A 26,590-nucleotide genomic window follows, 5' to 3' on the forward strand; every position below is an offset into this window, starting at 1 on the left:
TTGGCGATTAAAGCAATCCTGAACCACTGTTTATGTTTAATATCGCTGCTGACGGACAGATATCCCACATCTGTGAAAGAATGCTTATTTTCGCTTCTATGCCCATTTGTTTTTGAAATGATGCAATGGCACTTTTGACAGGTTTCCTGGGGACACGAAACCCTCTCAACACATGATAAATCGTGGAAGGTTTTGCTTCAACTAAGGAAATAGGTTGAAATGCTCTAAAAATACCGTTTTTGTTTCCCGACGGGAGGACAGAGTTGTCTTGCAGACGAGAAAAACGATGCTGACGGAGGACATGAGGCTGGTGAGGTCCAGTGTTGTTGTGCGGCATCGAAGCTGCAGCAGCAGAGCGTGCTAATCCGTCGCATTTCCTTATGCACTTGTGTGTCGTTATGTACTATTAAACTGAACTTTGTAGGTTATATGTGAAGCATTTTGTGAGGAGTGAGGAGTTCCCAGGTAAGATTTATAACCTCAGCCTTTCTGCAGTTACCTAGTGTGGATACGCATCTGTGCCTGAGAGCAGAACATGCTTTGTCTAGCAACGGCAACTTCGACTCAACAATGCATTTTCATGTCCTATAAACAGCTGCTGCACGCCGCTCTGTTTGCCACCATGTTCACATAAAGTCCGAAAACCCAGCTTTGAGGTTGGGCTGGTTTCATTCGTCTGCAGATCAGTGCTTCTTTCGTGGAGCTAACGGTTTTCTGCGTTGAAGGATCTGGGGCATCCCTGCCTTCCGATCCACGAGGCGGAATTACAAGCCGGATAAAGCGCGTAACTGCCCCCAAAGCCCCGCGTCGTTTGTGTGGAAATTAATTCGTAATCCGATTAATTACAAATTTGTTTGGTAGGCTAATATTAGGCATAGGTGGCTCCTACATTTTTACTCTTTTAGGCTTGATGTTCACACAAAATACCATGTAAATGAAACACAAGTTATTTGGACTAACTAGCAAATATACACACAGCCTAACTGAGTGTAAAAGTAATTCCTGACCTTGGAAACAGTGGTTTGAATTAATATTATTTTGTCAAAAACCACTTACTAATGACCGATGATGATAATAAAAGTCACAGATTTGAACTGAAAACAAAATGTCATCGACTGAGCCAGAGCGATCTGTCCACCAGATTCCAGGCAAATCTGTTTTTCTGTTAGCAAGATAATTTAACCACTAACAGATGGGTCAATAACCTCTGCCAAAATATAATGAGCAAACCAAAAATGTGAAAAAACACATAAAACCACACATGCCATTATGTATTTGTCAAATTCCACAATTAAAATGCTTTCATCCCACATTTGATTTCAACATGTCTCTAATAAAAATTTAAAAAAAAAGATCTATATTAATTTAACTGCATGGTATCCACCTGCAGTCTAAATGTGCTTTAATAGGAAGTGACCTAAGCACAGAGCATTTGTATACACAGCCTGAAGGAAATGATATCGGGACAGTTTGTGGCGAAGCGTGACTCTTTTGGGTAGAGGACGGATTCTCCACATCTGACTGTAATCAGGACTCGGAGCTGAACGACCGCTTCGGCTGAAAGCTCTGAGATGCAAATGTATATTCCACACGTACACACGTTCTGCTTTTAATAAGGACGAGGTAGAGGTTTCTGTTTCCAAAGTGTGTCCAAAGGAATGTGTGCGTGTGGTCTGTAAGTGTATCTAAGTGTGCCTGCGTGGTTGTTTGTGTACGAGGAGACAGATGACGAAACCAGATATCTACTGTGGCCAGAGAGGGACATCTACGCTGTTACAGTCACTAGTTAAGCGAGATGACCTGATTTCTTGAGAGGCATAAGGTTAGAGGTGGCACATTTCTTTAATATTTTAAGGAAGATTCACTTTTTTATTTCCATCCGTTACAGTTTCAAAACAGCAACAAAGGAAAAGGGCCCAAAACAGACGTTTGGGCCCCCTGCACGGCCAGTGCTTAGTAACACCCCCCTTTGGCAAGCATCACAGCTTGTAAACATTTTTTGTAGCAGCTAAGAGTCTTTCAGTTCTTGTTTGGGGCATTTTTGCCCGTTCGTCCTGCAAAAGGCTTCTTGTTCTGTGAGATTCTTGGGCCGTCTTGTGCATCCTGCTCTTTTGAGGTCTACCTACAGATTTTTGATGATGTGTAGATCGAGGGTCTGTGAGGGCCGTGGTAAAACCTTCAGCTTGCGCCTCTTGACGTAGTCCGTTGTGGATTTTGAGGTGTGTTTAGGATCATTATCCTGTTGCAGAAGCCATCATCTTTTAACCTTCAGCTTCATGGTTGCTCTTTGAATTTGCTGGTATTTAACTGAATCCATTCTTCCCTCTACCAGTGAAATGTTCCCCGTGCCACCGGCTGCAACACAAGGCCAAAGCATGATCGATCCACCCCCGATCCGCCGGGGGATCCTCTTCATGAAATTCTGCTCCGTCCTTCTCCAAACATACTTTTGCTCATTGCGGCAAAAAAAGTTCTATTTTCACTTCATCAATTCACAGGACCTGTTTCCAAAATGCATCAGGGTTGTTTAAATTTTCCTTTGCAAACTTCTGATGCTGGATTTTGTGGTGAGGAAGCAGGAAAGGTTTTCTTCTGATGACTCTTCCATGAAGGTCATATTTGCAGGTGTCGCTGCACAGCAGAACAGTGAACCACCACCCCAGAGTCTGCTGGATCTTCCTGAAGGTCTTCTGCAGTCAAAAGGGGATTTTGATTTGTCTTGCTAGCAATCTTACTGGCAGTTCTCTCTGAGAGTTTTCTTGGTCTTCCAGACCTCAACTTGACCTCCACCATTCTTTTTAACTGCCATTTCCTAATTACATTACAAACTGAGGAAACGGCTGCATGAAAACACTTTGCTATCTTCTTATGACCTTCTCCTGCTTTGTGGGCACCAGTTATTTTAATATTCAGAGAGCCAGGCAGCTGCTCAGAGGAGCCCACGGCTAGTGATTGTTGGGACAAGGTTTGAGGAGGCAGAGTATTTATGAAGCTTTGAAATTTGCATCACTTGGCCTTTTAATAACGATGACTGTGAAAGAGCCGTAGCCCTAACAGCCTAATTAAGGTATGAAGCCTTGGTAAAAGTTATGAGAGCTTAAATCTCTTGGGGTGCACAAACTTGTGTATGGTTCTCCTTTTCCTTTTTTCACTTTAAACTTGTACAAAAGAAAAATGATACACTGATCTTGCCTAACATGTTGAAAAGAATGTTTCATCTTTTTGCCTTTCGGAGATCAGTTGATCTCCATCTCTACTCGCTTGCAGAACAGAAACTTTTTTCATGCCACCCTATTTCATGCAGACAGTGGTATTAAGTTACTGCTCGCTCCTAAGACTGTCTGAAAAGAAAGGACCCTTTTAGGGGTTGCGTCATCTGGAGTTTCTCAAATATTGGGGCATGAATTTGAGGCAAGAAGCAGGACTTTATTACACCACATCCATTTATCTGTCGTTATCTGCCTGCAGTTTGGCCGTCAACTGCTTTTCTCAAGGCTATTTTGACAAAAGCAAAGAATGAAATGAGGTGATTAGCAGGTTAATCATTCACAGGCCTAGGTTTGGCCACTTGTAATCTGTTTTTGAACATTCAACCTTGTTTTCAGTCGGGGGCTTTGTCTACATTCCAGGCCTCTGCTGCCTACATCCATCCTCACAGTTGTGAGTTCAGAGCTTGTGAAAGTGGAGCAGCAGCTGGCTGTCGCAGTCTGTCAGCAGCCCGGCAGCAGACACGGCAACTTGTTAAAATAAGCTGAGTGAGTCACAAGACGGATCCTGTTCTGCACTGAAACTGACCCAGTTGGCAGAGCGGAGGACGAACGGTTATTTGGAAGTGACTTTTCTGATATCCTGCGTGAAACACGAAGAAGCATTTACTTGCCACTACGTCCGCTAATCTGTGCTCGGTCCGGATCTTTATTATTATTCGTCTGACAAGTCCTTAAATGACAAACTAAATCATTTGTGAGCGGCCTCGAAAAATGCCTTGTATGTTTTTGATCTGCCAGCTCTACGGTTTAAGGCAGCAAAAACTACTTGGTTGAGGTTAGAGAAAGATCAGGGTCATGGTTAAAAGAGAGACTGTTGGTAGGAGACAGAAGATGGAACATGGTCTCCTCTGTCAAATCCACTTTATAATGTAAAGTGTCTGACGGATTATGTCCAACATCAACCCTTAAGCCCACCCCAAACCACAATGTCCACCAGACAAAACTCTGTTATGGGAACATTTTAGCCGATGATGCATGACCAAAGCATTTTTCTTGCAGCTCACCCGTGCCTCTTTTCTCAGCTCCACTGTCTTTGTGGTCCGGGGTCTATTTTTGCTGGAGCAGCTCGGGTCTCTGAGGTGCGGAATTCACATATGAATGTTCTTCTCCCTGTTCTCCCGTGGGTGAACAGGGACCGGCACACTGCTGTTCTCCCTGTTCACGCCCCCCGACCGCACGGCCGCGCACAGCTCCAGCACTGTCCTCAAACTCGCTGACGAGCACTGACACCATGTTGTCAGGAGAAAAACCTCCAGCTCAACGTCAGCAAGACCAGGAAGCTGATCGTCGAGTACGGGAGGGGGGCCGTGCCCCCGTCCGCATCGAGGGAACAGCAGTGGAGAGTTTCAGCAGCTTCAGATTCCTGGGGATTAACATCAGTGAGGATCTGAGCTGGTAACACCAGGCAGGTGTGGCTCTCATTCCTCCGACGGCCGGGAGGACTCAGCGTAGACTCGCCAACCTCTACAGGTGTACCACCGCGAGCATCCAGACCGGCAGCATCAGGGCCTGGTACGGCAGCGGCTCTGCGGAGGGCGGTCAGACCGGCACAGCGCGTCGCCGGGACGGGGCTGCCAGCCGTCCAGGACCTCTACAGCCGGCGCCGAAGGGGGAACGCGCAGCAGACCCTCTCGGCCGCCGGGCACAGACCTTTCACGCCCGTGCCGTCCGGCAGGCGGTACAGAGGCAGCTTTTACCCGCAAGCCATCAGGCTACTGAACTGCTGAGATTTACACTTGCACACACATCGTACACACATACTACGGTAACACAAATGCAAACAAATTACACAATGATTTGAGCCTTAAGAAAAACTACTGTTTGCATTGTTTAGCCGATTTAACTTCTATCACTATTATTATTCTTCTTATTTTATTTTTTTCTTCAGGTAAATACTTTGTAGATTATTTATACTACATCGCTTCTTTGTGCTTCAGACTTTTATAATTACTATTTAAATACTGTTCATTTTATCACTTACTGTGCCCTTATTCTTGGTCTCAGTTAGCTGAGACCAAGAATTTCATTACTGGTGATGAAGTCTGCATTGTTATCCAGTACATTACAATGAACTTGAGACTAGAAACTTTTTAACCTTTTACTATTTACCGATGCATTTTATCGCCTCTCGACTGGGTCTTTACATACAGTTTACTTACGGCCCGTCCGTCTGTGAAGCAGGAGAAGGAATGCTACAGTTTTACTTCTACTAACATAGTTTATTCTGGAAATACAAGTGGTAGAAAAGACAAAACAGTGTGCCGTGTACAGTAATGAAAACGAGTGAAGCACACTACCTTTTGTCCCACTGATCGTGAATGAGCCGCAAACAGGCTTTCAGTTTGCTTTGAAGACAGAAAAATCCAAACAATACTGGAATGTGGCTGCTAAAGACCCGACCCCCCTAGAGGACACTCTACTTCCTAAACGCTGCAACGGACATGAAAATCTTGATGGAGACGTGCCGGAGCTGTGCTGCCTGGACGTGACGCTTTGTATTCGGTGGACGTGAGAGTGTGACCTTTTGTGGCCTTGTGGCTTTTCCTCTGGCGCTGAGAGACAGCCGTTATTCCGCACGTGACCCTTATTTTCGGACTCGTAGGTGTGTTTCAGTTCTCTCGGATTCTTACATTATCAAGGACCCCCCAAGTGCCTGCGGAAGTCTGTGTTAAATACCTTTGCTGCGGGTTTTCACAGCCGAAACTTCTCAAACCCGACATCTTATACCTCTTCTTCATCTGCTGTTTCGTTCTTTACAGCCCACTGTGGTTGTGTGTGCGCGTGTACTATTCATCATCATCTAAGTGTTCTAACGAATTCACCCTCCCCTCAAAACTATGCATCAGTCCAAACACTTAACAGGCCTCACACAAAAGGGTCAAACTGTCCACTGAAAAATGAGCAGCAGAAAACACATAAATCAAAGCGCTACTTGAGGCCGTCAACACGTCTCAGGGCAAACCTGTCGTCTATGAAATTATGTTTTGTTGGAAATGCGATCGGGCTGGATCACGATCAGAAGCATTGCATTTTTTGAATGAATGAAAGCGCTACATTTTTCAATGAGTCGCCAGGAGGTGGTTGTTGTAGATGACGGGCTCACAAAGCGCACAAGAGTCCCGTCTGTTGTTAGGCTTGCGCAACGAAAGTGCTTCGGTTAAGGCCTGGTAAAGATGGTGGGTTTTTTTTGTTAAATGTAAAAAAAAACCAAAAACGTCGCGTCTGAAGTCATCGTATCAGATTCACGAGAGCTTTATTGTCATGGAGAACAATTGCGGTTGGATCTCCAATCAGTTGCCGGGTCATTTAGACATAAGAATGACAAGTACCAGACAGATAAGATAAAAACAACAAGACCCACAGACTGAAAGAGACTCAAATGACACGGTTGTGGGGTTTGCAGTCGTTTTTCTCTTCATTTTGTGTCTCTTAGTAGAACAGCACTTGTGCAGTTCTTGTGCAAATAATGAAAACAGTCACTGCAATTAACCAGCGTTCACAACCAAAGTGCTTTTTCTAGACGTAAACAGACAAAACAGGCAGAGAAGGAATTTTTTCTGCCATTAGATGACGTTATTCTATATGTTCGCGTCAAAACTATAGGACACAAAAAAAGTGTTGGTGAATTGACCGACCCCCTGCCTGGACAAGAGAGAGAGAGGAGTAGTGGTGTTGACAGTGGAATGCCCACAGCGAGACCGTGAGATGGGGGGGGGGGTTGTTCTGTGAAAAAATATTGATGGGGGGGCGTGTGATAGAAAAACGAGAGGATGTGCATGCCAGGGTGTGTTTATGAAAGAGGGACAGTAATGGGGTACAGAACAGGTCAGAGATTCCTGAGAGAGGGGGAGGGGTGTGTGTGTGTGTGTGTGTGTGTGTGTGTGTGTGTGTGCGCGTGTGCGTGTGCGTGCACGTGTGTGTCTGCGTGTGCACGCGAACAACTGGAATCTACAGAGGAGACGAGTGAGGCCACCAGTCGACAGCGCAGCTGGTTACAATCACAGGAGCTAAAGACTGTACACACACACACACGCACGCACGCACGCACACACACACACACACACACACACACACACACACACACACACACACACACACACACACACACACACACACACACACACACACACACACACACAGACACACACGCAAATCGGTCTGGTAGCCTCCGGGCTAAATTCCCAATTCCAACTCTGTAATGCCAGCGCTAAAGCAAAGCGGCGCTGAGGCGAGCTAGCCTCACAGTTTGGCTAAAATGAAAAAAAATCTTGCTAGCAAAACAACCAGGAACCAACCCAACTACACACTTCAGGTTCTTCCAGTTGCCTGCGTGTCCTCAAAGATGCGCACAGTGAAAACTAGAAACCCTTCACAAGAAAATACCAATTGTTGCAGTGATTGTGTGTTTTCCATTCAATATGAATCTTTCTGTTCTGACAGACTTGTTAAAACTCGGTGTTTTCGTTCTTAAAGCATTTCTATCACCTCATCGTCATCAGACAAGTTACTAGCTCCCGTCTGTAGGAAATGTTCCCAAAAAAAGGGTCAAAATCCCAAAGCAATGAAGCTGTTGGCCCTAAATGTTTCTGTGGTGGAAAAGGGTTAAAAGAAAACACGTCAGCTTGCGTTAAGTGCTGCTTGTCAGGAAAGTCAAGTCCTCAGGGACGTTTAATTAAATGCTTCGATCGGCCTGATGTACAGAAATATTTCTTATTCAGTTGCAACTTCCTTCATGTTTTACTGGAAAATGAAAACTGGAAATGTAGATTATTTCCCCCCTGAACTTGCTGCTTCTTCAAAGCACTTGAGAACATCTTTACTACCCTGTAAAGACAAAAAATAAAATATGTGATGGGATTAAAAGTTGACTTCCTGCCACAGAGCTAGCTCATTAATTCTCTCCGCTTCATTCTCTCAGAGGTCAGCGGGGGTGCTTTAAGAAATTTCGGGGCCCCTTTGGCAGGTTATGACGCGGGGCCCCTCGCTCTAACGCATCCGACTTCACGCATTCACGCGCTCGTCACTGCGGGGACCTTTACCCGCAGAGCTGATGCTACTGCTTGGTCAGAAAGGGCCATCTAATTAGTACTGCGTGTCTCTTTTCATGTCTAGGTAGAACCCTCTACCTTCCTATTACAAGCCGAAGATGAACGCACTCAGCCCCCCGAGTGTCACTGCAGCGGTGCGGTCATCTTCCATAAGTGTGCGTTTTCCCGCCGTCCAGGGAATGCGTATCCATCCCAAAACAAAAAATTCCCCGACGAGACTGTCACTCCGGAGGTTTCAGGGTCTTAATTCGCCCGTGTCTTACAGGGCACTGACTTTCCTCGCTTGAAAAAAAACAGGCGCACTCATGGGCAATGACACGGAGACCGCGACACTTTTCTGGAACGTCTCAAAAGTAAACGCTCGCGTCAAGAGTCAGGAAAGATGTCTGGCAGGAATGTGGAGGCCACGATGTCCACGAGCAGCCGTTTTTCATCGGGGACAGGAAAAAAAAAAAAGAAAAAAAAAAATATGAGCGGAGCAGCAATGTGACAAAATCCAGACACTGGAGGCTTCCAACGCTCCATGTGCATTAAATCTTCCCCTCCATAAACTTGACTAAACTGAACTCATAACCCAGTCTTTTAAATTGTAGCAGCAGCAGGAGTTGTAGAGGCGGAATGAAATGTCTGCTGAAGCAGCCGTACGAGCTGTGCTAAGTGAAGGGCGACAGCTGCCAGGTTGCCACTCGGGGAACTACAGGTCGAGGGCGTCATCCTGCCCGTAGCATCGCCGCTGGCCAACTAAAGGCCAAAATGGAAAACAGGATTTGTTCACAAACTTGCATGAGCAACGGTGATCTCGCTATTCTGGTCCAAACGTCAATAAATACAGTTCCCGAGGCTCCGAATTACTTCCACCTCTGTCTAAACGGGAAGGGCTTTGGAAGGAGTTTTAAATTCAGGTTTTTAAAAAAGGGAGGGAAGGAGAAATGACTCCGGTCTTGTTACCGGCTTAACCACAGCCAACGCTAACCTTACTTCTGTTTCCCTCTTTCTCCTCCACCTGGCCGTTTTCCAGTCATGCCGAAAGTTACACCCTCCAGCCAATCTCACCGTCTCGTGCCCTAATGCAACCGGATTTATTGCGGGGGAGGCTAACTCTGTATAAACATACAGCAAAAACAGCTCCTAGTTGACAAATCCTTAACGTCCCGTGATGGATGACAACATAAAGTTCAACTCTAATTCTGCTTCCTTAGAATAAGAATTTGAATTCATCTACAATTATTTTTCTTTACATGACACAAGCGTTTACACTCGGTAACATCGCTGCTTCTGCTCGGTGTGAAGACTAAAAATCACCTTCAAATATTCACTCCTTTCTACATATTACGGGCAGTAGGTAGTTAATAAAAATGATCCTAAATAAGCTTCAACCTGCTATTAGTACCAGTGCAGTTTCAATTTCAATTTCAGAATTGAATCTGGTTATTTTTATGCATTATTCTCATTGATTTATCCACTTTTTGGAACTTTCCTGAGACCATCTGAGCCACCGTTTAAAATATAACTTCAACCTGTTTGACATTTGATCCCTGATGTTTCAGAGCTTGTTGGTGGCTCTTTGGCTTCAGCAGTGTGTTCAAAGCCTTCCCCGTTGGTCTACCACGGCCCACTTCGCCAAAAAACCTCTCCTCTAATTTTACCTCTCTGCAACTTCTGGCCCAGATAGTAAAAAAAAAAAAAAGGCCTGTCAGGGTGGAGATTGGGCAGCTGTGATGAAGTGATTGGATAATTTCGACCATACGGGAGCATTCAGTTGTGATTAAAGTAACAAGATGGCATTTGTCAAAGGTTACTGTGGCTAATGTGTGCAGAAAGCACAAGGCCGCCTTTGTCGCCGGCTTGTTTTGCTGGAGAAAGTGCTGGGTCAGGTTGGTTCATTAGTCCGTAAGTACAAAACGAGACAGTAATGGTCGAGAGCCATTTGTCCTACATGTTCCTCTGTTTTCTACACCGTACGGTTTCGTAGTTTCCTCTACTCTGACTGGGCTCAGCATGAACCGAGCCGATTTGTTTGCTAATAAGCTCACCGTGTAAAGCGGGACAGTGTGGAATTAATCTCTACTTTGTTTTTGCTTCTACTGCCGTCACTTCTTTCCTTCTACCGAAGTTAGCATGCTAGCCAGCTAGCCCCGACCCTTCCCGCAATACCAGTTCGCGACAGTGAGTCTCCGTGGTGTCCGGTCTGCGCTCAGTCCAGCGTGAGTGGACGAATGTCTGAGACAGCCTGATGATGGACTCGCAACGTTTCTTCTAGACCGTTAATAGGCGAAAACAAAAACCTACGTGTAGCACCTTTAAGGTCATTTTTCAAGGAAAAAAGGCCCGATATTTTTTGTTCGCCAGCGGTCATTCCAGCAAAGGCCAGCAAGTGGCAGCACCCTCCAGCGGCCATAGAAATTGTGACTCTTGTCTGTTGGGAGTGGAGGAGGACGTCAGGAGACGCCGTCATAGAGCCAAAGCGTCGGCACGGAGAGGAGGTCGGGTGGAGGGGACAACAAAACACGGGACTCTAACACTTTTCTCCTTTCCTACCGACAGGCAGCGTTAGTTTATTTACAATGACCGCGATCGTTCCGTAACCTTAACCCAGCAGTTACCGCTGTAACAAAGTGCTCATTTCTACTCAAACCACGATCTTTTCCCTGAACCTAAGAAAGTCTTGTTTGTGCCTGAATCTAAGCGAACCTTAACTACAGCGATGTCACGTCATAAAACCGAAAGGACACGAAACAGGGTCATCTGGATCAGCGAACACACATGGGAATGATTGTAGAGGGCTTGACACATAGCGTAGTTGGTTCTTTTATCTGGACTGGTTGTGCTTTTTACGCATCTAGTTTGATTAATGCCTTAATTCCTCCATCAGAAATATCCAGTGAGTCTATCAGCACTGTAATAAAACCCCTGCAAAGCTGCAGAGATTAGATGCCAACACCATAACTGTTTTAATGACAGCGTGTTCAAGTGGTGGTGCGGTGCAGACGTAGATACTTGTTTGACTGAGAAAACCTCAGAGACACGTCTCGGCTTTTCTGAAGGACTGACGAAAGACACACTGTGATAAAACAACTGGGTTAGAAGCCAGTGGAGCAGAGACCTTGACACTAAGGGGTCAAAGGTCACAGGATGATATGATTACATCTCCCGTTATACTTAAGTCTAAAACATGTTTTTTTCTTACATGCTCTCCATTTTCAGATTCACTGCGTTTTTTTGTCTCCAAAGCTAACATGCTCTTAACTGTTCTGTCTCACATCTTGGACGAGACGGTCGCTCTCAGAGCCGGGCCAGGACCCACTAGCTCCCGCCAAACTCCCACTGAGGCCGCTGCTGAAACTCCGATCCTCCTCCCTCTCACTTGGCAACGTGTTGCTCTCGGCTGGCCGGACAAGGAGCTCCGTTCAGCTCTGTTCCGACGACCAGCACACAAAAAGACCGGAAATCTCTCCCCTTGTTTGGGTTCTATCACCTGCGTTTTTTCATCACCTGGTAAACACCGTAGTCGTGGTAACATCGGAGACAGACTGTACTTTAAACCCTTCAAAAGCAAATAAAAACATTTTTCATTTGTTTTCTCTGATTAGAACAGATTTACTTGACAGGAACAGAGCTAAATTTATCTGAAGCTTTTATATTTGCACTAATGTGTATCATGTGTTTAACAGTTCTCTCTATGTACCTCTTGAATATTAGATAAAGAACACAAGGAAACCATTTCTTTTTAATACATAAAATATATGTTGCTTTTTTGGCATAAAACCTCTTAAACGGTAACATTTAAGATCAGGCACCGACTTCTGAACCCTCATTTTTAGCTCAGGCTGAGAGAAATATTATACCCCCTGCGGTAAAGAGGAGCTGCATCTAAAATGACTGTTGGCATAGTTCATGGCTCGACCGCGACAAGAGCTCAAAATAGAGATGTACTTTTACTCTATTTTTTTATGTGGATGGAGAAACCATCTTTTTTTTTTTTTTCCCCAGTAAGGACCAAGGCAAAAGAGGACAATTAAAGAAGCTTAAAAGACGTTTCAAAGAGCCAAAAGCCTCAGCCAGGTCTCAAACTTGTCCTCTAACACGACCATGACCCTGGGCATGAATCTGTGAAGGACTAGTAGCAAGAACCTGAAAGTCCTTGAGTGGACGGGCTCAGTTTCTGCGACATCCAGAGAGACGAGACGTCCCACGATATATAGCTCATGAGAAAAGTTCCACGAACACTGGCCACATCACCTAGCGCTGCATCAACTGCACGTGATACCGACAACTGTGGGCAGGGCATCTGGAGATCAATCTGGGGAGCCAATGCGATGCGGTCTCTGCTGCGTTGAGGCCCTGACATGTGTTGATGCTCGGAGACAGGACGGTGCCAACGTGTGGGCTCACACGGAAAACGATGGGTGTGGGTGTCGTAGACGCATCATGTGACACCGGTGCGTTTCGCCCCACATGGCAGTCTGAATCATTTTAATTCCAAACCTTTGCTTGTGTTTGTCAGAACGTTAAAAACCGTCTGTTCTAAGCATTTACCCTCCGTCTCTGGACGACGACTTTTATGTCACAGATGCCTTTTTAACTCTGTTTTATCTTAATTTTTACTTTTTACTTCATTTTTTTGCTTCAAGCCAAACGTTGCAGATTCGTCAGTCTATTAGTTGTAAATATAAAACCTGAAGAACTGATAACAACTACGCTGAGACTTTTTCATTACCGTCATTACCGTTGCTGCTGCTACTGATCAGTACTAGTGAGGTGCTTTTTCTTAGATGTGCTTATGTGAAGGACATAGACACAGACATACTCAACACAAATGTATCTAGAATGAACTTTATAGGTTAATATATTTATTTCAATGGTAAAATTATCTTATTTTGAAGTTTTGGCTAAAAAACATCCCTCTAAAAAGGGGTTTTTCAATGTAGAAAGGCCAAAAAAAAAAAAAAAATCTCTGTTTAATTAATGTGGCATCATGTTGCAACATTACAAACAGAAAAGAGCAGTTGAACAGGTTTGTATTTTGTGAACCCACTCATGAAGAACCTGCTGCGTCTCAACATGTTTCCAGTTCCATGTGTATTTTACTCGGCACAGTTAAAAAAAAAACCTTTCAATCAACTTCACGCATCTATTTCCCACCAGTGCCGCTGGGTATTCCCAGGAAACGTGACTGTGATCGCTGCAGACCAAACGAAATCTCTGACGGAAAGTCTCACGTTCACGTCACGAGCGCCTTCCCGTCCCCGTTTCTCCGCGGCGACTGGGAGCAGAGGCGAGCTGTCCAACCGAGCCTTCCCTCCCTTTTATCTGTCTGCGTCTGGACGCCTATCTCTGCTGATGCGTAACCAGTGAGCAACCTCAGCCTATCACGGCAGATTCCTGCGGAGGGCTTGTAAGAGAAGGCCGTGTGCCCGGCGAGAATCTGATACTGCAGATACAAGGGAGCTTGTTTTGGGTTTTGGTGTCACAGCTCCTCTCAGATTTTTCTCCTCACTTGCCTCAGATCTCATGGTTTTCCATTTTTTTCCCAGTGCTGATCCTGACATCAAGGATGCTTTATGATGCTAAACCAGATCAAGAGGCACTTAACCTACGCATCAGAACTGGATGACCTGTACGACCTTGACGTTACCTGAGGCTGTGCTGTGCACCTGATGCCGGTATATGAACTCACAGGTCAACAGGAGGCCAATTACCCATTTCCTCCCAATTTTCTCTCTTATTCTTTTTAAAAAATCTTAAACTCAAATGAAAAATCTCTCTATTGTTGTGGACAGTATTGCAAAACTTCATCTGTACTGACACATGTCATAAAGCTCGATGGTGAGTTTTACAGATGCTTCTGTAGAAACGGTCTGTTTTAGCCCTTTAAGGTCCTGCTTTCTGTGGACGTTGACACAGCATTTATGTAAAATTGTGGATGAAGTTGAAGGCGATATTCACTTATTTCTTTTTCTTACATTTTATAAAATTGTATTTTATTTATTTCATCGTCTCTTATTTTATGTATTTATTGCTTTATTGTTTTCTCTTTTCCCCTTTTTACTCCTTGTTTTGTATCTACTTTTTCGTCTTTTTCCTTAAGCCTGTTAAATGTACTGTGAATAAAATGCTCAAAATAATTATCCAGAAATGAGGTGACTCTTTCCATTACCTCTGGATTGCCCGCAAGATGTTGTGAGAGCCACTGCTGGTTTGTCATCTCTTTCTTTCCGAGTCGGTTAAATTGCAACTGCTTCACTCGTGTTGTTGTTTTTTTTTCCCGAGCGACGGTCAAGAGTCAAAATCAAGCGTGACAAAACTTCCATGACACTTACGTAGATGTGTCTCTGCTGGTAGCGCAGGAAGAGGTTGTGCATGATGGCACCGTCGTGAAGGTCCTCCAGCGTGGCCATGTCCTCCACCCCTCTGATGCTGCTGTGGTGCATGGGCTGCACCTTCTGCCTGGTGAGTGCATTCTGCTTGTAGGTGTACACCTGGATTAGAGAACGGAGAAAGATGGAAACGTAAAGAAAAAAGAAAACACTCTTCTCGAATGTATCATAGCTGATGAGCGGATATGCTGGAAAACAGAGAATCGAATGCTTCTGTGTGGTTTTAATATAATAGTTTAACTTATGCTTAAAATTAACCATACGTCTGAATCAGGCCTTAATTATTCAGTTACATAAAGACAAAATCACAGTTTTCTCACGTTTGACAGTGATGTATTCCCCAACAGTACTCATCTCAAAACCACAGGGAACTTTCAACCTTACACCAGAGCAGTTTCCCGAGGTGCGTTTCACGTCTTTGGAGGGGTCGAGGCCGAACTGCCAGTTCTCTACCACAGGTTTTACATCTTTATTTTCACGTTCGGCTTTCTCCTCTGTTTGGCTCGTTTACGAGCGAGTGAGCCGCCCCAGAACAGATAAAGTCAAGACCCCCAGACAGCTTTTTCATAAAGGTAAGAGAGAACTCAACCCCCCTGAAGCCCTGAGGTACCAAAAAGATTTACCTGACCAGCATCAACTTGGTAAACTCCCAAGATTAATATCCCTCGGTTACCTCCTATCAGGGATGAACTGCCATGAGCAGAGACTCCCCAGACTCCAAGATCACAGAGCAAACAATGCAAACATTTGCACCGCATATTTTCGTCTCACAGTAATTATGATGCGTAATAGAAAACAGCTGGGAAAAGACACTGGACCGAGACGGAGAACTTGTTTTTGTTTTTTTCCCGAATATTACCAGATATTTTGGATGTTAAGAATAATGAAAACCAGATACTTTTTTTTTCCTTTTTGTTTTTTCGGCTAATAGATCATAAAATTGAGCAGAGGTTCAGGTGTTGTTTTCAATATCCCGCAGCTCTGGGGAAGATTTACTGCTAGATGGTGAATCTTTGACAGGAATCATCAAGTCAGGCACCTGAGCTGTTGATGCTCACAGCCTCACAGTGTCCGACCGACTGGTCAGGCAGTGCAACTGTATGATTCACAGCAGGGAACATCCTGACTGACAGATTTGACCTCACGTTACCGAAGGGGCGCCAAGTGTGGCAGGAAGCCTGGAAAGAGGACACAACCCGGGGAGGTCAGCGGACGATTAAGGGCAAATGTTTAAAGAGGGTCAAAACTCGGAGTGATAAAAATAAATCAGCGGTTGAAATGTACACCAGAGTGAAGCCGGGCGGAGGTGGCATTGCTTGTTTTACTTAGTGAGCAAACAAAAGAAGGAGAGAAGGATGATAAAACAGAGGGCAGACGGAAGAGAGAAACGAAAGGGAGGAAGAAGGGAAGGAATGAAAACGGAGGAGAAATAAATACGAAAAGCAGCGAGAACATGGGAGATAACGGAAGAAAGAAAGGATGGAAGGACAAAAGCTCTAAATCTCTTTAGATAAAAAAGTGGTTGTGTCACTGAGCTCAAGCATTTTCAGATTTTCTAATACATCTACATTTTACTGTGAGAATATTTTAACCCAACAACAGCTATACTGTACTTATACTGGATATAAAATCTCACTTTATGATGGTGCTTCTGATGGTAGACCCCCCCCCCACCATGAGCCGGGTTCTGTTCAAGGCTTCTACCAGTTAAAAGGGGGGTTTTTCCTTGAGGAAACGCTGGGTCTCTGTAAACGTAGCTACAACGAGTCCGGTCTAGACCTGCGCTACAAGAAAAGTGACCTGAGATAACCCCTGTTATGATCTGGCTGCTGTATAAATAAAGATGAATTGAACTGAAAAATTGTGTTCAGTCCACACGGCTAAATTAATTCCAGCCATCAGATAAATGTGGTCCTCCAATCATTTTTCCCTCGGCAGGTGTGGCATATGGCAGATAGCTGAGGTAAACATGACCCTGGGCTGGTGGAGAGCACAAGTCGGGAGCCGGAGGAGGGTTTCGGCAGACGGCTGCCTACCATCTGCGTCTGAGGACAAGGCTGAAGAGCCTTTCAAGACAAAACTCTGCGCGTAGCATTTGTCCCACAGCGACGAGTCAAAACGAGTGATAACTGCTTCAAAGATCACTCCAGCCTCAGATCCTTTTACACTGTCTGTGATATTGCGTCGTGGCCTGTTGAACTTTATTTTTAACACACAGACAGGTGACAAATCAAAAGAAAAGCCAAAATAAAGTGTGTCAGAGAGGTGTTGGGCCACCACGAGCCGCCAGAACAGCTTCAAGTCTCTGGACTCTGCTGGAGGGATGGACACCGTTCTTCCAAAAGACCTCCCCCCATGTGGTGTTTCGCCCCCCGTGTCCTATGGATGGGGACATTGTCCTCCTGCTTCTCCTGCCGTTTTTCCAGGTTTTTCCTTTAATTTCTCACCCGTCTGCACCTTCCAACAACAGGTCAGGTCATGTGTCCTACATACAGTACAGGTGGAAAATCAAATTAGAGACGGCTCAAAAAACAATAGTTTTCCAGTTCAGTCGTATCCTTTATTCAAAACCCAGAGTGTACTGAATCCTGCATTGCATTTTAGTCCATTTTCTGCTACTGTAAGTGTAGAAATTCTGTGAATTTCCCATGTCTTTCTTCACACGTGAATCTTGAATGCTGGTGCAAAACGGAGGATTTAGAGAGACCGTTTCAATCAAGCCCCTTTGCTGGTGAAGCTGAAATCCACAGTTTATTTCCCACTTCAGCAGCCAAGCTGACAAGCTGAAGTTTAATACTCGAGAAACAAATACCCAACCCTCACCCCGTGCATTATATCAAGCCTTGTTTGCGTGCAAACTAAAATCTGGGCATTCATCTGACCAGCCAGAGACACACCTATCTATTGTCTACTGTACCATATCTACAAAGATAAATACCACCTTAATAAAAGCAGCCTGAAACGATAAGGCGGAAATTCAATGAAATATCTGGTTGTGACAAAGAGAAAACCGGCCTGAAAAGCAACATGCAGCTCAAGAAGCGGCTTTTTTCCTGAGTTCTGTTCTCTGCCCGAGATGTTTTAAGGTAGAGTTGTCCTTTCAAGAAGATTTGCCTCTGTAAAAGGTGAAGGTCCGTGATGAGGAGTTCAGATTTTAGTCTAAATATTTTCCACAAGCCACAACTTTAGCGTCAGTATCAAGTAGACTATACACTCTTATCAGGAGTTAAAAAGCCTCCAAGAAAGTATTTGACTTTGCAGTCTCATCTAAAGTAAACAGAGGAACTATGAAAAAGAAATCCAAATGCAAAAAAAGATGCCTCTCAGACTCTGATGAACTGCGACAGCATTGAATGCCGAGCAACAAAAATCCAAATAGAACAAAAATGCAAGAACCTGGAGAGGAAAACGTCTTAAACACAAGCAGGCTGAACTTTCACACCGTTGCAGTGCTTCTCCCCGCAAATTCCTCCTGAAAGATCAGCATTAGTCAACTTTTCAGAACACATGCTGGTCCAGTTGGTGGAAAAGGAAGAGTCAGGGAGGTTAATTAAGAGCAGATCTCAAATTATCGTCGCTCTGCAGGAGGTCTGCAGCCTACAGGAAGACCCACAGGCATCACTGGGGGGGGGGCTTCTCAAAGTAATGATCTGTCAGAAGAAAGGACATTTCTCAACAGAATGATCAAACCTCAGTTAGTCAGTGTTTTGGAGGAGTTTTCTTGGCCGTGGAGATGTAAGCCGTCCTCACTGTCTGACTACCCACTGCAATTCTTCAAGCGAGGTACGACGCTGTCAAACTCTAACCACGTTGGCTTCTGGGCAGAAAGAGGAGAGCGGCCAAGCCCGGTGCTGTCTCAGCCTTTTCCACAAACGGCAGCTCTACAGAAAAATATCCAGTAACACACGAACACACACAAGCAGGTCTTTGATAGCTTCTAACCGCTCGGCTGGGAGCATTTAAGCAGAACAATGTCTGCTCGCGACCCCCTCGTCACAAGTTGTAGGAGCTCATTTTCAACCGCAGAGCGATCCCTTCCCAGCCTGTTTCATTTTCATCATTTTTCAGTGAAGCCAAAATGCCCCATATTTCATTTTTATTTTTGATCCTGTGTACTTTAACAACATCACTTCTCTAGTTCCGTGTTCCGGCTTTTTTCTTTTGTTGAAATGAAAAGCTGACAGACTCTAGAGATGCAGAAGAGAGACAATCTAGAGACAATAACCCCTTAAAAGGCTCATTGCTCACGTCCAGTCTCAAGCATAACATTTCAACACTGGTGATGAATTTTGGTCTTCTGACCTCATTCTTTGTGGCTCTTTCTCCTTCTGTGAATAACTGATAATCTGGTTCGCACATGAACCATTGTGACTCTTACCAAGAATAAAAATAAAACGGTAGGACCATCAGCTAAACGTCTCAAAACGGGAACACACACACTGAACTCTGGGGTTGGTCGGCGACCCGCTGCGACCGAGCAGCTCAGGGCGACCGTTCCCGAACAAAGCCAGTCTCTGTCCTGGGAGTCAGTCACATCTGACCCCCCCCCCACACACACACACACAACACAACACACACATATACACATATTAACACCCAAAATCCCAGCATCCTGCCAGGCCTCATTTTTCACATTCCTGCCTAAGTGACGCTTCAGGGGAAAACTGAACGTCACAGAAACGTCTTTAAGACGCACGAAATGCGATCGAGTCTTTTCTATGAAGGCACCATTAACGCTGCGTTAACAAGACTGAGCTAAACTAAAGAGAAAAGAAAGCTTATGGATCCCTGGTCATCATAACATCAGTGTTTTCACAAATGACCTCGTCCAGGCGTCCTTGTAATAAACTCTGTTACTCTAACCTGGACTGGTCTCGAACGTCTTTAGGAAATGAGATACGCGGTTCTACCGACCAAACTATGTCTATCCACTAAGGGGCAGGGAGATAGATGACTCGATAGACTAATCCAGTGGAAGCACCGTTTACAGTCAACAGTCAATCCTGAAGTAACGGAAAGGGCGGTTAGCGCCTGTGAACACACCTTCACCTGTCTGTAAGCGGCTGGATACCTTCACCTGTCAACCTGTTCCTGTTGCACCGGGACTCGGTTCAACTATACTCTTCTGTCGAGTTGAAAAAAAAAATCTCTTAGTCGATTCTCTGATTCAGTAATTTACCTGACAAAAAAAACAAATAAATAAAAAATCATATACAGCTAAATTAGCATTATCAAGCGCGTTTTGAGAGGAAAGCATAGCAAGCCTGTGTGATTTTTGTTTTTTTTTAGTATTTGCAAACTACTCACTCTAAGCACCTTTAATTTTTTTTCCTGCAGTACTCGCTCCCACTAACTACGGAATGATTGAGGGGTTTTAGCACTTGGTCGAGGTTAAAGGAGCAGATCAACATTTTGGGAAATGTTGATATCTCTCAGCTACAGCGGCTAGCAGACGCTTAGCTTAGCTCAGCACAGAGACTCGAAGCGGGGGGGGAACCGTGAGCACGGCTCTGTCCAACGCCAACAACACCTACATACCAGCACCTCCGAAACTCACCGGTTAACCCGTCTCTCCTTTGTTCAATTAAAACAACAACCGACATGTTACTACGAAAAATGTAACGCGATGGAGCTATTTGACTGGGAGCAGTGACTTCGGCAGTGGCTCTCGGTAGGAAAGGAAACAATCACGTTTCCCAAAATGTCAAACTGTTCCTTTCAATTCAACACTAACTCACACTGACTTTTTCAGGATTTACCCAAAACTACTTTCTTTTATTACCCTTAACCAAGTGTTGTAGTGGCCTAAACCCATCAACACGTGGGATTAAAGACATGAGCCCCGGGCTGTGGCATCAACACCCAAGCTTTGTAAGCTCAACCACCCACCCCGACACGACATGTCAGTTTATCCCTGAGGTGCTGGTCCAGCATAGTCGAGGTCAGTCGAGGTCTTTTCGCACCAAACCGAGAAAACTAGTTCTTTACGGACCTGGCTTTGTGCATGGGGGTGTTGTCGTCGTTGAAGCAGCAGAGGAACAAACACAAACTGTTGCCACACAGTTGGAAGCTCACCACTGCCTAAAACATCACAATATGCCGTAGTCTCAAGTCCCATTGCGAAGTCCCAAGACTCCCAAATGGCTGCGAGGCCATAATGAAGAACAAAAAGAAAAGAAAAGAAAACAGCCATGGACAGTATTACCGCTGTCCCAGGAGGCCTTCGGTGCAGAGACAGGTTGTTTTCAGACTTTGACCTAATTAGGTTTCTAATTGGTCCAGTTGTCTTTGTGGAGACGAGGAGGGCCTCCGCGCCTCAAAAACAAAGCTCTGGGGCCCCGGACGCCGAGCCTAGCGACAGATGCTAACAGGAGTAAATCTCTGAGAAACAAAGCCATTAGACAGCATGGCTGCGCAGGAGGTGGGAAACTACTGCCGCACGCTCGCACGAACAGGCTCTGCTCCAGGATCAGTTCAGGATAAGGTTTGTTGCTCTTGCTTAAACGGATCAGGAAAGCGAATTGACATCTAGGTTCAGGCACTTAGATGATTCTGATCCTGAGGAACTAAAAAGGGGAAACTGAGGAAGGGTTTAACTAGTACCGATTTTAGATGGCTTATAATGGCAATTTTGCACTTCAGCCATTGATCACTAGTATTTTTTTTTAACTGTTAGATATTAGTTTATATGTGAATTTGTCTGTTTTCTTTCAACAAAAGCCCAAATTTGTCAGTGTATCAGTTAGCAGATCCAGATTCTTAACTCGATTTTTCCAAAGTTGTTCATTTGTTAACTTTCTTTTACGTATGAAGTTGATGATTCAATAGTTTGTAGATCTGTTTTTTTTTTTGTTTTTGTTTTTTTGCGTATCCTGGTTGTATATCAGAATTTTTGTTATTCTTTTGTTATTACGTCCACCAAGGAGGTTCTGTTTTCACCAGAGTCTGTTTGTTGGTTTGTCTGTCAGCAGGATTACGCCCCCCCAAAAAAATGCTGAGCTGATTTCCACCGAACATGGTGGAGGGATGTGGCAGGGGCCAGGGAAGAACCCATTAGCTTTTGGCTCAGATCTGGATCATTTACAATGAATTTGAATTTTTTCCTCTGAAGTCTGGTGTAGGTTTTTTCACATTGGCCTTGGCAACTGAGAGCCTAGTCTGGTTGTACTTTGTTTTTGTTGGTTTTAGTCTGAATTTCTGTTTGTCTACATTTTTTTCCCCTGTAACTTGTGATTTCATGTGACACCGGTTGAGTTGTCCCCCTGCAGCCTTAAGAAAACAGAGCTCAGACCTAAAACTCTCGTTACCCAGCCTGGAGTCCCTTTAGGCATAAAACCAGCTCTTTGAGAAGAGAACCAAAAGGCTGCAGGCAGCTAATCGCTTCAATAACATTTAATAATGACTCTGACTTTCATGTCAGTAATCAGTTTGTTAGGGGAGGAGGAAAGAAACTCTCCATTATCCGTCGTTAGGAGGGGAAACTGAGCCCTCTCACCACCCTCGCTGCCCCTCGCTCTCTCTGTCAGAGACTTGAACAGGTAACCCTGCGCCCCCCCCCCGTCATCATCATCATCAAAAGCAGCAGCTGCTCTTTGAATCACCATTCATCTCCTGCCGCATTGTCCTGCAGTCAAGCTCAGGAGGAGGAGACTGTCTGCACCGTCAAAAACACTGAAACCCGAGCAAGACAAGAGGAACCCCCGCGACCTCCGACAACACACAGACTCAAACAGGAAGAGGCTACTGACGATATAATACTAATACTAACGAGAATAATGATAATGCGTAGAGAGAAAACACCTGACATGCAACTGTAAAATAAAATTAAAAGCATTTAAAAATACTAATATGGAGAAAAAAACTTAACTATAATATACATGAACCCACAACTGGAGCAATTTGGGATCAAGTTGAGATTCAGTGTCTTGCTCAAGGACACGTCGGGGGGGGGGCGAACCAGCAACTCTACCATCACCCACTTCCCCTACGATTACAGGCACACCTGCTTTTCCCATTGAGCTGCAGGCCCCTCTGGTCCGTTGTTTTCGATTTAAAACCCTTACATGTGCCTTCTCCAAACCTTGACCCCATTTTCCAAATAATTAGAAACAAATGACACGGTTCGTTATGAAGCAGCTTCTCATTAAGGAATCATCTCAGCTATTAAATAAAGTGTTGCAGTGATGTCTTTGGACCGAGTTGATATTTTTGCCTAAACTTTAGAAACTTTATGGAGCGTCCGAGACGGAAGAGGTTAGTCCCAAAGACTACGGAGACAATCAGTACATTTTTGTGACATTAGCCTATTTATAAATACCATATAATGGACCACAAATGTTGCTCAGTGGCAACATTTGTGGGGGATGGTGGCGCTGAAGGAAAGGTCAGGGGGGCAGCAGAATTACAGGGAGTCATTCTCTGGGGGGCATGAATATTAATACTAAATGTCACGGCAGCCAGTAACTGTTGAGAAGCGTAATCCTGAACTAAACGGTTGGTCAGAGTGAACGTACAGTATGCGCTCACGTTGAAACATACGTAAATCTACATACGCATCATGGCACAGTAAAGAGCCAGATCTGCTCTGAGGCTGCAGGTGACCTCCGTCTCCAGTTACACGCAACAGGCAGCGGGCAGACACCCACACGGAAACACCGCTATGCATGTGAATCCCCGGAGGACGACGCGCACATACAACCCAGAACAACAGAGAGATGTCAGAAACACGCACGAATGACACACACACAGTAAATGGACAACAAACCAGACGAGCGTGCCCTCACACCGTCAACCCACAAACGCACGCTTATTTGCATGAGTTCCTGGCCCTCCCCGAACAACTCACACCGAGCAGCTCGGGTTTAGTGTCTCGCTCGGGGGCACAGTGCATATGTTCCGCTTCAGGGACTGAACCTGTGACTTCTCTGTTACAGGACGGTCAGGGAGACGGCTCCTTCCATCTGACACTCATCTAATTGTAGTTTGCGGCCTTGAGTAAAAATGATTTTAAGCGGCTGCTACTAATACTTTCAAAGCTCTTAAACAGATTGAGTGTCACAGTCTCACGCTGGCTTTATTTCCCAACTCTGAGCTGAACGGAAAAAAAATAGCTTCCAACACATGATCACTGTTATGACAGTTATTTACAGCAACTGAGGGAGCTGACTCGGACTAAGACAGAGAAGACAAGAGGAGAGGAGGGATTAAAAGACAAAAGAAGAAAGGAAAAGCATTAAAAAAGGAGAGACAAAAACGAGAAGAGACAAGACAAAACAAAAAAAGAAGAGGTTAATTATTTAATGATTAGAGACCACATCAGGACGATTAAGATATTAAGAGGGAGAGACAAAACAAAGAGAAGGAAAGAGACAGAACGAACAAGAAGGAGGAGGAGGAAGAAAAGAAGAAGAAGGAGGAGGAGGAAGAAAAGAAGAAGGAGGAAGAAAAGAAGAAGAAGGAGGAGGAAGAAAAGAAGAAGGAGGAGGAGGAGGAAGAAAAGAAGAAGGAGGAGGAGGAGGAAGAAAAGAAGAAGAAGAAGAAGAAGGAGGCGGAGGAAGAAAAGAAGAAGGAGGAAGAAAAGAAGAAGAAGGAGGAGGAGGAAGAAAAGAAGAAGAAGAAGGAGGAGGAAGAAAAGATGACAGAGGAGCAGAGAAAATGTATTTAATTGCATACAAAGAGAGACCAGGGAAGAGAAAAGACTAAAAGCTAAAGAAAGAGACAAAAATCAGGAGGAGACAAAAAGGGGGAGAAAAAAAAGACAAAACACAAAAGGACAGAAGAGGAAAATTATTTAACAAGGAGACACAAAAAGAATAGAGTGGAAAAAAAGAGAAAAGAGAAGAAAAACAAAAGACAGAAGGATAAGAAAAGAGACGAGAGGAGAAACTGATTAAAAAAAAGATAGACATGATTAGAGAAGACATAAGAGACTTTATTAGTACAAAGGAGAACTTGTTTCCAGTTCTGTTTCTCTCCAAAATCAGATTAAAGGCTGGGTCATGCTGGAAAAAGTGACATAAATAGTCGTGTGACTATTAAAAATGAGGGAGAGCTCAAACCCAGGTTACTTTCTCACCTTTTCACAGCTGGACAATCACGTCATAAAGTGGGTGTGAATGTCTGATTGTGAGTTTCGATATATATACAGCCCCCCCCCCCCGATCCAGCGTCATGAGGGTGTGGGGGGAGAAGGCTTGTGAGGCTCTTCGGCCATCTCACTTCTGATGAAACATGCAGACGCCCTGCTAACGGCCCTGTGAGGCACAGCGGGTCATCCTGAGGGGGACACGAATGTCTGGACCAAATTTCATCCGATAGTTGACCCTTTAAAAGCACAAGCGTCAACCTCATGGTGGCAAAGGATGTAGGGTCAGACCGACATCGCCCCTGCTAGAGCCGGATCGCTACAGCATGGCTAAAAAGAAACCAAAATAAAAGACATGGAAAGGGCTAAACACCAAGCAGAGTCTTCAGTCTGGAATCTGTGGTGTGGAGGGTCATTGGCTTCAGTGACCAGCAGGACTAATAGAGTCTCTGAGTGAGTAGGAGCATGGAGATAAGAATGCCTTAATCTGCCAGTTAATCTCCAGGACAATACACCGGCTCAACATGACCCTAAATCCCTCAGCGCCCACAGTTACAGGCCGTCCTCTGGCACTGACCCTCTGCTGCTCACCGGCTGCACAGGAAGTCTTTGTCGGAGCTGTCAGCACAGGAGGGTCGTGGAGAGTAAATCCACTCCAGCGGCTCCCCACAGGTTATTGTTTATCGGCCTGATTTTGAAGGCTTCGGTTACAGGAGAGAGTAGGCGGCGGTTAGTCTAAACTCACTCAAGTTGGGAATAAGCAGCTCTGCAAAATTAAAAAAAAAAAAAAGGAAATTATTGCAGATAGATATCACAATATAATGTCAGGGACCATCCGTGGAGAGACTGGGGCCCACTTTGGTCAGGACCCAGCACTGTCCTGGTCCTGCTTAGTAGCAGGGGCCCACCAGCGCCAACCTCCGACAATCTCCTCCCTCCAACCAGCCGTATCATACCTGTAGCTGGGCTTGCAGCTACAGGCAAACCTTCATTTTTAATTGTTTGGCTTTGCTCATCTCTCAGTGCTTTGACCGAACCTCCCTGGCTTTTGAGTTTAGCTCCACTTCGAGTTCCTGTCCACCGTCGTTTCCCTGCCGCCGCTTCACATTAAAAGTTTTCCGCCAGCAAACCTGCCGGAGACTTTTATTGTGAAGCAGCTATGGAAAGTGCAGTGCTCCACCGACCAGATGACGAAATGTACGCCCCGCGGTGCAGTGGAAACCAGGGATTGGCCTTCAGCTCACGCTGAGCAGGTACAGGTGAATGCACTGATCTGACGAAGCAAGCGACATCCCGAAACTACGGCACAGTTACCTGTACCGTTAAAGCCCTGAATCGAACCATTCAATCGGAATAAAATCTGAAGCTAAGCCCTCACAAAACCACAGTGCACTCTTCAGCTATTCGCTCGGGTGAAAGCCTGGAGAAATACCAACAAAGCCAACGGAAGTGCGACTGAAAGTGCTGCGATGCCTGACACCTCTAAACTAACCCACATCCAAAGTGTCTTTTCAGTGTGTCAAAGGAGTCGTAAACTAGCTGAGTAGCAGAGCTGTGTTGGTTTTTCTGCAGGTCAGATGAGGCCGCCGCGGTGTTTGTGAATGCCATATAAGGCAAATACGACCATGTGATGTGTGTGTGTAGACATGACATGATGCCGGCAGCTTCGTTTGTCTCCCTCGTGATCACTTCGGTGTTTACAGTCAAAGCAAAAGGGTTTGAAACTGTGTGAAGATCCACACTTCACCGCGCCGTCAAGGTGACACTTGCCGGTCGGTCCACCTGCGTGGAGTTTCACACCTTGCAGACTTT

At 45.0% G+C, this 26,590-nt stretch overlaps 1 protein-coding gene across 1 annotated transcript in view; it reads right to left on the reverse strand.

Annotated features, from left to right (window-relative positions):
• Positions 1 to 26,590, reverse strand: part of myo10 (myosin X) — a 135,051-nt gene that overhangs the window by 67,955 nt on the left and 40,506 nt on the right. Inside the window, exon 3 of the mRNA XM_040143446.1 lies at positions 14,638 to 14,796. Coding sequence (XP_039999380.1) covers positions 14,638 to 14,796 — 159 coding nt within the window. The remainder of the gene's footprint in view (positions 1 to 14,637; positions 14,797 to 26,590) is intronic.

This window comes from Xiphias gladius, chromosome 14 (assembly GCF_016859285.1).
Source record: "Xiphias gladius isolate SHS-SW01 ecotype Sanya breed wild chromosome 14, ASM1685928v1, whole genome shotgun sequence".
In the NCBI taxonomy this organism is placed as follows: domain Eukaryota; kingdom Metazoa; phylum Chordata; class Actinopteri; order Istiophoriformes; family Xiphiidae; genus Xiphias; species Xiphias gladius.